Raw genomic sequence first — 11,788 nt, 5'->3', positions numbered from 1 at the left:
GGGGGGATAGAGGGGGCATGTTTTATGAGGCTGTAAATCATTAGTTGTGTATATTGTAGGATGATTTCCTCTTTATATCTTGTACACAGTTGAATGCAGTTTATTAGTTGCTGCCAGAGATGTAGGACAAACTGGAATATCTGTTTATGAGATGTCACAAGGGACAAACTGCATTCTGGTCTATTCATTTGGAACAATCATAAAATGAAATTTTCTCTTCCTTCGTCTTTTTAAAGTTTATGTACTTTTAGAAGTCTCAAATCAAATGGGGTAAAATCTTCCACTTTAGAATTCTCTGTGAAACTTCCAGTTTTTGCATGAATGAAATGAGAATATAAAAGAAAGACGAATATCTTATTGTGGACATTGGAATGACAGAATTGGTCAGGAAGCACTTATGGAAGAGAATTTAGCTGATGATGATGTTGAAATTGAATTGGCACCTATAGCTGTTCAAATTGCATATGTACAACAGGTAAATTATCTTATGACATGAGTTTGACTAGCCTTCTTTTGCTTTGATAAGTTGCAATTATGCAATTTTTTTTTTCTCTCCAGATTCTAGGAAACACCCAAGAGGCTGTTGCATCGTATACTGATCTTGTCAAAAGAAATTTGGCTGACGAGTCTTCACTTGCGGTGGCAGTAAATAATCTCGTTGCTTTAAAGGGTCCTAAAGATGTCTCTGATGGCCTAAGGAAACTTGATAAGCTAATAGAGAAAAGTGATGGACCAGAGAAGTTCCAGCTTGCACGTGGACTAGACTTGAAGCTCTCACAGAAGCAAAGGGAAGCAATATATACCAATAGGGTGCTGCTGCTACTTCATTCTAATAAGATGGATCAGGTATATTATCTGAGATTTACATTGTTTGCAATGGTTCTCCTTTTAACATTTGATGCATTAGAAACAAGGTGAACCATGATAGACATCCAACTGCTACTGTTTATTCCCGGAGTCTTTTTCCACTGTTTATTTTTGTCATTGGATTGTTACAGGCTAGAGAACTTGTTAGTGCTCTACCTGGGATGTTCCCTGGTAGCTTGATGCCTGTACTTCTTCAAGCTGCTGTACATGTGAGAGAGAACAAGGCTGCTAAAGCTGAAGAAATACTTGGACAGTATGCAGATAAGTTTCCTGACAGGTCCAAGGTTATCCTGCTTGCAAGGGCTCAAGTTGCTGCAGCTGCTGGCCATCCGCAGATAGCAGCCGATTCCTTAGAGAAAATACCTGACATTCAACACAAGCCTGCAACTGTTGCGACCATTGTTTCTCTCAAGGAACGGGCTGGTGATACTGATGGTGCTGATGCTGTGTTTGATTCCGCAATCAAGTGGTGGTCAAATGCCATGACTGAAGACAATAAGCTCAATACCATCATGCAGGAGGCTGCTGCTTTCAAGCTCAGGCATGGAAGGAAAGAGGAGGCAGCACGCCTTTATGAGCAGCTAGTGAAAAGCCATGGAAGTATTGAGGCTTTAGTTGGATTAATCCAGACTGCAGCCCATGGTGACATTGAGAAAGCAGAAGCTTATGAGAAGCAGTTAAAACCACTACCTGGTTTGAAAGCAATAGATGTCGACAGTTTGGAGAAAACTTCTGGTGCCAAGCATGCCGAGAAAGGCCCGAATGCTGGTGTCACTGAAACATACGAAGCGAAGAGTAAGGATAAGGCAAAGAAAAAGAGGAAGAGAAAGCCAAAATATCCAAAGGGGTTTGACCCAGCTAATCCAGGACCTCCACCTGATCCAGAGAGGTGGCTTCCCAAGAGGGAGAGGTCTAGTTACAGACCAAAGAGAAAGGATAAGAGAGCAGCTCAAGTTAGAGGTTCTCAAGGTGCAGTGGCTAAAGAGGCAGCGAGCAATAGCGATACAAAATCAAACCAGCCAGCTAATCCAAAAGGAGGCTCTCAGAATGCAAGCACTGTGCAATCAAAGGTTTCATCCAAATCTTCCAGGAAGAAATCAAGGAAGTAATCCAACAACAGATAACCAATGTTTCTTTGTTATTGTTTCGGTGGATTCTTTTTGCCTGATTCATTTAGCATTTTTGTTGTACAACACGAGTTAGTCTCGGAGATGTCCATTTATCTATTGGTAACTTTTTGTAGTTTTTCATACATAAGGTTGTAGGGGAGGGGCATTGTTGCTTGCATCTGAAGTTAACCTACCTTAATCAGATTTGGAAAGGTCTCATTTACTTGGTTCTGTTAGGTCTAAACTATTTAGGTTTGTGGCATCAATGGATGGATGAGCTATTTTGTTACTTCTTTTTCTCCCTTTATACTCTGTTCTGGAGGCAATTGTTTCGTACCATGGTAGTGTTATTTTTATATCTTGTACTTCTTGCTGTCTAATCTGCTGGGGATGTGTATTATTATTCCCTATGTGGAAGGAAGTCGATTTAACTAGAGAACATTAGCCTTCTATTTCCACACTTAGTTCTGTGAACTTGAACAAGATTGAAAAAGTAATCTTTTACTTTTGTAGAAGGAATATCTTATATTAATAAGAATTCTTGGTGATTGTTGCAAGTAGCAACTAGCCAGGGACAATAGATATTAACAGAAATAGAAGTAGAAGGAACAAGAATCTACAAGAGTAACTATGTCTACTAGTATGGAAGGATAAGTGAGATTGTACTAAACCATCTACTAAACTTTTACCTTATTTCGTATTCTCCATAATATTTTAAGGTTGTGTCATTGGTAAGTTAAAGTTACACTATGATTTTTTAATCATTTCTCTTCAATATATCTTTATCTCAATTGAAATCATTTCTAGCCACTCTCACACATTTATGCTGAGATAATCATGCCTTTCCTCTTCGCATGTTTTCCTCCATTAGATGTTTTTGTATCACTTAAAATTTTCATTAAAGCTAAATTTAAGTAACGGTTGAAAAAGTCCCCTTTAGTTGGATATCATGATAAAGAGACCTTCCTCTCCATTATTTTTGAAGCAACAGTTTTATTACTTAGGGTTAATTGGGACATAATTGAACTTTTGAACTTTGAAGTTTGATTTGAAATTAGATTGATTTAAAGTTAAAATTTTGTTTGAATATGCAATTTGAATTCTTATATTGTATTTTTTTTCTTCTTATAAACATAAATCCTCCATAATTTGTGAAAACTATCTCCACTTCTTCAACTCTTATACAATTTTACCAAATGAGCAAATCATAGTTCATAAATAAGATATCAGAATATCCTAACGTGCCGAATTAATAAATCACACGTCTCTATGTTCCTTTTATAAATAAATATTTGCAAGTACATACTATTTCAAATTTTTAGATACACATAATTTTACAAATATTCATTGGTTCAATAAATTAACAATATCAGTAATTAACTATTCTTTGATAAAATATTTCTCTGTGGTGTAGACAATCTTCACGTCGAGTATAAGTCTTTTTTTTAATATAAAATATAAGCTTATGAATCAAGTTTTTTGTTTAAAATTTTTTGTAATCACATTACAATATTAAATCCTATATTTTGAAGAATTTGATATTAAATTTTATAGTAAATAAATGCTCATCTAAAATCAAACTTGAAATTAAATTTTCAAACTTTATTAAAATATTAATCCTATTTTTTTGAAGAATTTGAAATTAAAATTTTATAAACAAATGCTCATCTAAAATCAAACTTGAAGTTAAATTTTCAAACTTTATAGCCAAACTTTCCTTCTATGAATCCTTGCCTTATATGCCTTGTGCCTCGCAAAAACTCTTCTTTTATCTTATTTCATTTTATATGACAGGTTATTATTAAAGATTCAAACAATTTTTTATTCGTGACTTCTTTAATTATATTTCAAATTTATTTTAGTTTTAAAAATCAAGTAATTTGGAGTACTCGTAAGTTTTTCATGTTATCAAAGAATTTAAAAAATTAATGTCTAATTATATGCTTTCAATTAAACAATCGATTTTGTACTTCAAAATTTTCTCCTCGAAACATATGGAGAACTATTATCACAAGAAAATGACAAAAATGATCCTTTGAGGGCACTGAATAATTTTCATTAGGTAAGTTTTAAAACTTTTTTCTATCACCTTTCATTTTTATCAAATATTTAACAATTTATGCTTATTAAATTTGATAGAAATAATGAAAAAAAAGGATTTATCTTTAAATATCAAGAAAGTCTTATTAAAAAAATGCAACATAGAGTTGCACTATAAAACAAAACAATATAAAAAGTTGCAAAAATTACACCTAAAAAAAATACACTAAATTTTGAAATAAATGAAAAATAACACAAAATATGAAAATTGACCTCTAAATTTGAGTTACGCTAATCCCCATAGTTACATCAAATCTAACTTCTTTTTTTTTAATGAATATTTGACGAAAATTAAAAATATTAACTTTTGACAAACTTTAACGTCTACTCGAACACTCACTATGTTAACTAGTGGGGTTAATATAGCAAAAATGGGTTAATTTAGCGGGTAATTACAATCCGACCCGACCCGACCTGACTTCGGATAAATTCAGAAGCAGTGTGTTTTGTTTCTCTATGGGGGTGAAAATGGCGGCATCATTCAGATGGGTGTTACAGCTACACAAGGACGTACCAAAAGCAGCAAGATTCTACTCAGAGGGCTTGGATTTCACCATTAACGTCTGTACCCATAGATGGGCTGAGCTCCAATCTGGGCCTCTCAAACTTGCTCTCATGCATTCATCAACGTATTTCTCTCTCTCTCTCTATCTCTTTCTTGCCAAATTTCTTGAATTATTATCTAATCAGTTGATTCTGGATGAAAATGTGTTAAATTTTGGAGTTTGGGTTATGGGGTTAGGTAGTTTACTGTGCTTATATTTGAAGTTTAGTGTTTTTCTCTATAAAATTTCAGAATTTTTATTCATTAAATGTGTATCTTTCCCTTGCTAATTGTGCTTGAATACTCATCCAAAATTTTATTATTCAGAAAGATGTGTTGAAGTTGTCATTCTTTGGGTTTAAAAGTTAGGATCTTTTAGTGTTTCTCTACTTTCAAGCAGTTGATTGTTTGTTGATCAACATGTTATAATGTCCTCATTTTTGGCTTCTGTCATTAGGTAGTTTTGTATCTTATATTGAAGAGTGGTTTTCGACAATTATAATTCCCATTTCTCCTCATATCAAAATGGTGAGAGTATACATTTTTAATTTTTTGATCAAAGTTCACTTAGTTTGAATATTGGGATGCAGTTGGAGTGGACAGTTCATCACTTAGGTGCGTTCGGTACGGAGGAAAATACTTTCTAATATTTTCATGTTCAGTTTCTCTAGGAAAACAAGTTCCTTAAAATGAGGAAAATGACTTCCCTAGTCACTTAATCTTTACCCCACCCCCGTAGCGCCCCATCCCCACCATCCCATCCCCCATAGTGTTTGTCTAGATCATATACAAATACTTTTAGGATAATATTTTTTACTTACGTACAAATATAAGAAAATAAGTAAGAAACCTACTTATTTTTCTCAAGAACGTTTTCCAATAAAATATTTTCCATGAGAGCCAATTTCCTTCATATCAAACACACCCTTAGAGTTGAAGGCAGTTTTGAGGAGCAGTTCCGATATGCATATTTTGGAGTATTTATCTAGAGAAATAGTAGATGCTTTAGTGGGAAGAAAGAACATATGTCTTAAGAGTCCTTCTTGCTGTGTAAGAAGAAAATAATAACTGATTTGTTTCTTTTTCTGAAGTTATGTACTCCTTCAACCTATATACGGAACAAAACTTCCTTGTACTACTGTAGTACCTCCTTGGAACATATTTAATACAAAATTACCTTTTTCAAAATTACTTTGGAACATTGGGAGTATTTCTTTGGGTGGCTGCTGACGGGTGATGTAACAGGAAAGCCATATGAGAAACTCTAGCAGCTCCCAATCATTGGTTGAATTTCAGGGATTTTGAGTATGTTCTCAATGCATCCGTCGAGGTCTTTCTCTTGTTGGATGCTTATCTAAAAAGTAGTTTTAGGTGCTCAAGATAGTTGTCGTGTTCTTATCTTGGGCTTCTAGGATTGATATTTAAGTGTGCTGGAACAAAATTTTAATGATGTCACTTACTGAGGGTGATTTTCTAGAATTGATGTTGTCATCTTTTCAAGATGTATGGTTTTATATGTATCTTTTCCCTAGCTAATTTTATATTGAGTACTCTGCTCAAAATGGTTTGAGCTACCTTAACTATCCGCCTATGCCATAAATATTTGATTGAGGATCAAGATCTATCGAGATTCTCATTTTGGTATTGGGAGTTGAGCGTGCTTATACTAATTTTGTAATGCAATTCATACTAGGTGGCTTTGAGAACTTGCTCTGGTCATAATCTTTTTTTATAGGAAGTAGGGTGCTTAAGGAAGTTACATTAATTGTTTCGATTTAAATTCTCACTTTGCTACCTAATCCTAATGTGCTAACAATTTTGCTAGTGGCATGGCTTTTTAGATCATTGGTTCATATCTTTACAAAAAGAAGTATTTCTTTAGTAATAGTTAATTGGATTAAAATTTTTTTTAACATCATAATGAGTCACATGTGCAATGCTGGTTTTTTCTTCTTTTTTTTGATCGGTGAAAGATGAATATATAGATAAACAACATCAAGTAAGTGGTGAGGAGAATGTACAGAATAACCACACTGCAGGTTTTGTTATCTGCTAAAAAAATCTAACATGACTCCTTGTTCTCAAAGATTCTAGTGTTCCTTTCCTTCCAGATTGTCCACCAGATAGCTGTTTGAATCATGCTCCATAACCTGATTGACGTGTTTCCTAGACCTTTTCTATGCTAGCATGACAAAAAATCCAAGGTAGAATAGGGCATTGTCAATTTAAGGCCGAGGACGTTGAAGAAAAAAATTGCCATAATTGGGAGGTGAATGAGCAGTGGAGGAAGATGGTTGGCGTCTTTTAACTGATGTTCGCAGAGTGAGCATCTGCTGCATCAGATTATCAGACCTCTTTTTTGCAGATTGCACTGTGTTAGAACTGCTTCTTTTGTTACCAACCAAGTGAAGCACATGACCTTGGAGGGGGCTGCACTTTTCCAAGGCCAGGAAGAGTTTAAATCACTATAACTGGAGAGAAGTAGGTAACCTTTTTTGACAGTGGATCTACCATCAGGAGCTCCATTCCATGACAACGGATCAGGCATATGAACAGGAATCACATACGAAGGAGCAATTCTTGCAGGAAATTTGTTTGTGAGGAGGAATAATAAAATCAAATTTTGCACTAGGCATTGTAAATTATGTCAAGTTTGGGTTCCAATCATTTTTCAATGATGTCAACAGGTACTCATTGAAGTTCCTTCCGAAGTATGATATACCATCATATCATATTAGCAATCTGACATTATGCTGGTGTTCTATTGAGGAATCACACGTTGCTCTGATAGGATAATTAGTTTATAGGCGTTGTAGATAATGATGCAAAGCAGCTCACTCAAGCTCCTTTGGGAGTAACTAATACTATGCTGGATATTTGTGGGCTACCAGACAGAAGACACATCTTGGATCAGATTCTTAAGCTGTAATGAGTGTTCAGAAAGTCTAGGAAGATCTAAGTTTTAACCACATCCATACATGCTTAAGTGTTAGAACATTCCAGTCCTTCTAGTGCAACTATGAACCATCTAGTATATGTACAAAGGCAAGTTCAGTGTGTATAAGGATGATTTGTCGTTTAATAGAGTTGTACATGTCAAGATAAGGTCAAGTTGTGATAAACCTCAGCTCTTACACCTTCACAGTCCTGGATATGCCTTAAGCTTAGTTTGTTTAGTTTGCATTCAGACATATGGTAGCCTTGTTTGATATCCTTTGCGTACTGTATTCTGCTTCATTTTCAGCCATTTCTCCTCTATCCAATCATCTGTTTCTTAATTAGTTCTCAGGAGCCGAGAATGTGTGTGATGAGCCTATGGTCCTTTTTCCTTTTTGTTCTTTTGTCTTAACTTTATGCACTAGCCTTCACATTGTTGCCAGCTGTTACTTCAAGTTTTTGTCTGCAGCTCAAACTCATACATGAACTATGACAATTGTCTGTCTTTGCTTACTGAGTAAAATTATTTTGCATCAATCGGTCACTTTTTTCTTTTGTGATTCTTCTTCTTGTTATTGAACATCATACAGCCAGTTAACTGCTAACATTAGTTTTACAGCGACATTGTTGTGCAGAAGGGATACTCATCCCTCCTATCCTTTACAGTTGGTGATATAAACAACTCAGTGACCAAGCTAATGGCTTTAGGGGCTGAGTTGGATGGCCCCATCAAATATGAAATCCATGGAAAGGTAACCAAAATTTCATAAGGTTGCTCTTCTCCTTTATTGTTGCTTCTAAGCATTAGTATCACTGTTATTGTACTAATATCATTATTGAATAATCAGAACTATTGCTCTAGTTGCTAGCTGTGATTTATGTTTACCAATTAGGCATTCTATTTTTTCCCTTTTTAGCCGAGAAAGTGATAGCAAATTCTGCTGTCAACTAGCAATAGATTGCCGGTCAACAAATATAAGCAAACCACATAGATATGAACCATTCCACATCGAGAAGCACAGCAAATTTCACATTTTGGGGTATGAAGGAAAACATTTTCCGGAAAATGTTTTCCAATTTTCTCATGTTTGGTTGGGTTAAATGTTTTGGAAAATGTTTTTCAAATCAACTCATTTTCCTCAAATTTAAGGAAAATAACTTCCCTTCAAAACTTAAGGAAAACATTTTCCAAACTCTCTTCCAACTTTCAATTAAAAAAAAAAATTGTTGAAAAAATCAATTTATTTTGTCCCTACACTCAAACCAACCCCCCAACCACCCCCACCCTCCAAAAAAAAAATTTTANTTTCCAAGAAAACATTTTCTATGGAAAACATTTTCCTTCATACCAAACACACCCAAAATGTGAAATTTGTTGTGCTTCTCGATGTGGAATGGTTCATATCTATGTGGTTTGCTTATATTTGTTGACCGGCAATCTATTACTGGTTTATGCTTGTTATTTACATATTGATTCAGAATTTTGTTGTGCAATCAGCATCGGTTTCTCCCCATCGTTTATGTTCATGAAAGCTGACTATCTCATACTGTATATGGTTCTCCTAGGTTGCTGCCTTGAGGTGTGTGGATGGGCATATGTTGGGTCTTTATGAACCGTCCTAAGACTTCTTTGAGACGACTGCTTGCAGGTAAACGAAATTGCAACTTGTATTACCAAGGCAAATTGGATGCTTGACACAAATTTTGCATAAGAGAAATTTGACTCTTGTTCATGGAGGTGAAACACAAGAAGATAAGAGGAGATAGTCATTACTCATTAATGTACCAATTGTTTACAGCAAGAGACTACCATTACAGTAGTAGAATTCCTACTGTGGATTTCAGTTTCATCCTTTTTGTAATGCAGATGCATGTCATGATGGTATTAAAAATCCTTCATACAAGTGAGTCTTTTCAAGTAATTTGGGTAGGTTCTCTACCAAGCTTGTATAAGGGGTTTTCCATCATTAATATACTAGTTCAGTGTAGCACGTGTGTCTCACTTTAATTAATAATAAATGTGTATAGAAAGAACAAATTATTGTGGGTCTGTTATATTATTAAGTATAAAACTTTTTAAAAATAACATTAAATTTTGAAGATAAAAAATGTACTTCAAAGAGGTACATGATAATTGATAACTTACCATCACACTACCAGCTAAGGAGCAAAATAATTTTACTCAGTAATTGATGAATTTACTCAATAAATACTTAGCTTGCAACAAATTAACAGTACTAATAGTGTTTATGTATATCACTCGTATGATGATTTTTATGTTAGTAGTCAACTTACTTTAACAAAATCTATTGACCTTTATTTTTAAAAAATAATTCTAACTATCAAATCATCTAAATCGCTAGTTATTTTCTTACTTTCGGTGGAGGGGGCTTGCCTCTCAACCTATTTTTCCAAAAGATGGTAAGGGGGGTTGAGAGGCGTATTCAAGATTTTGAGATGATGGGTGCACTATTACGAAAAAGTGAATCTAAGATGTAAATTTTGATTGGTTTGACATTTAAGTTCTTATCACTGAAAATCATTAAAATTATAGGTCCACCAATTTAGAAAGGAAAATAAATCAAGATAGATAAAAGATTCATATTTCTAACCTGACAGAGGTGCACCAAATCCCCTCACCTTCCCATTGAAGAGGTCTTGGAGAATGAAGAAATAAAGAAATCAGGAAAAAATAAAGTACAATATTGCAGTTTTTTGTTAATTTTGCTACAGACAAAAGGCTGACTTTGAATTCAGTCACACACAATACATTTTTAACTACATTACCTCTTTCTAACTATCAATTACCTGACTGAGTAATCACAGCTGATTCACCATTAAGTAACTGAACTCTTCCTGATATGGCAACTGTTAAACAATGAGCTATCACTCACCATGTGATTAGTAGCTCCACTATTAACTATCAATTGTGGATGTGCTAGTTTAAGCTAAGACATGTGAAATAGTACGAAGTTCAGGTGGTAATACAAGTGTGTGGTTAGCGTAGTAGTCCCTTGGCAGGCTCTTTGTACAAGAACCATAGATATTTCATTGGTTCATAAAAATAAAGACTAAACTAATCAAAGATTTCGAGGACAATCGACTGTATTACATAAGTTAACTCCTAAAACACGTGAAAATTAACTGATGAAAATGGGAGCAAGACGGGGAAGAAAGATATTTACCTTATAATGCTAAATTTAACTTACTTTATCATACCGTATTTAATCATTTCTTTCTACTTTTATCATGCTCCATCGAGCATTCTTAAAATTTCTTGTGCTTTTTATACTTTTATTTTGTAATGTTTTACTTTATTTTTCACTTTAAAAAAAAATTAAATTAGCATCCATTCAATCACATATTACTATGAAAATCGTCAATATTTTCTAAAAGTGTGTAAGAATAGAGTTGCATATTCAGAAGATAAATAAATAGCATCGTCAATTTTTTTAGTTCATATAGTTCAATTTACTAGGTTAGTCATAATTTATAAAAAAGACAAATAACGAATAAATCAAATATGTTTAGTTTCCATCTCTCTAAAATAGAATTAAAAAAATAAAAGAAATTTTATGAATTCTATAAATTAATATTTTTGAAAGGATGTTGACAATATTTAAGTTTCTTCATTCAATTACATCTAATTTACCTTTTTTAAAAAATAATTATATTTCTCTCTCAATTTCTAGTTAAATATAATTCATCATTTTTTAAAAGAGTTATTCAAGTTAGTATATGAAAAAAGAGTTACATTGAAACAAAATGAATAATAGATATAAAAAGAATAAAAAAGAAGAAGAAAAGAATGTGTCTAATAAATTTAAACAAAAACAAAATAAAAAGAAGAAATGGAACAAAAGGAAAAAATAATGAAAAAGAAGAAGAAAGTCTAAGCCCAAAAGTTCCATTTTCCAAAGCATTTAAAGGGGGGGGAAAATGTTGTCTATGGGATTCAAACCTGTGACCTAGGGGGATTTGTTGAACCACTTATCCACTGAGCCAAACCTATACTTTATTTTCAGGAGGTTCATTTTAATATATATATACGCATAATCAGAATTTGATGCTGTAATTTTTTGCCGAGGGGCTTCGAGTGAATCCCTAGGGTCCACCTAGGTCCGCCCTTGGCTTCAATCATTGAACTACCATCATCAAATTGATGTCCAGACAAAACCTTCTGACTCTCATCTTGAATGATCATCGCGTAGCATTGATTAATAGTTAGAAT

The 11,788-nt window shown here is 33.9% G+C and overlaps 2 protein-coding genes across 2 annotated transcripts in view; both read left to right on the top strand.

Moving 5' to 3' along the window:
* Positions 1-2,259, top strand: part of LOC125843828 (uncharacterized) — a 7,183-nt gene extending 4,924 nt beyond the window's left edge. The window contains exons 4-6 of the mRNA XM_049523037.1: positions 379-475; positions 559-846; positions 999-2,259. Coding sequence (XP_049378994.1) covers positions 379-475; positions 559-846; positions 999-1,976 — 1,363 coding nt within the window. The 3' untranslated portion in view covers positions 1,977-2,259. The remainder of the gene's footprint in view (positions 1-378; positions 476-558; positions 847-998) is intronic.
* A 2,277-nt stretch (positions 2,260-4,536) lies between these two features.
* LOC125844460 (uncharacterized) lies at positions 4,537-9,525 on the top strand. The gene is made up of 3 exons (XM_049523774.1): positions 4,537-4,705; positions 8,177-8,309; positions 9,124-9,525. Exons 1-3 carry the CDS (start codon positions 4,545-4,547, stop codon positions 9,178-9,180), a joined length of 351 nt encoding a protein of 116 aa, XP_049379731.1. The 5' UTR covers positions 4,537-4,544; the 3' UTR covers positions 9,181-9,525.
* The last annotated feature ends 2,263 nt before the right edge of the window (positions 9,526-11,788 follow it).

This window comes from Solanum stenotomum, chromosome 11 (genome assembly GCF_019186545.1).
Source record: "Solanum stenotomum isolate F172 chromosome 11, ASM1918654v1, whole genome shotgun sequence".
Taxonomy (NCBI): domain Eukaryota; kingdom Viridiplantae; phylum Streptophyta; class Magnoliopsida; order Solanales; family Solanaceae; genus Solanum; species Solanum stenotomum.
Note: the sequence above shows the minus strand (reverse complement) of the source record. Positions and strands in the feature narration are given on the sequence as shown.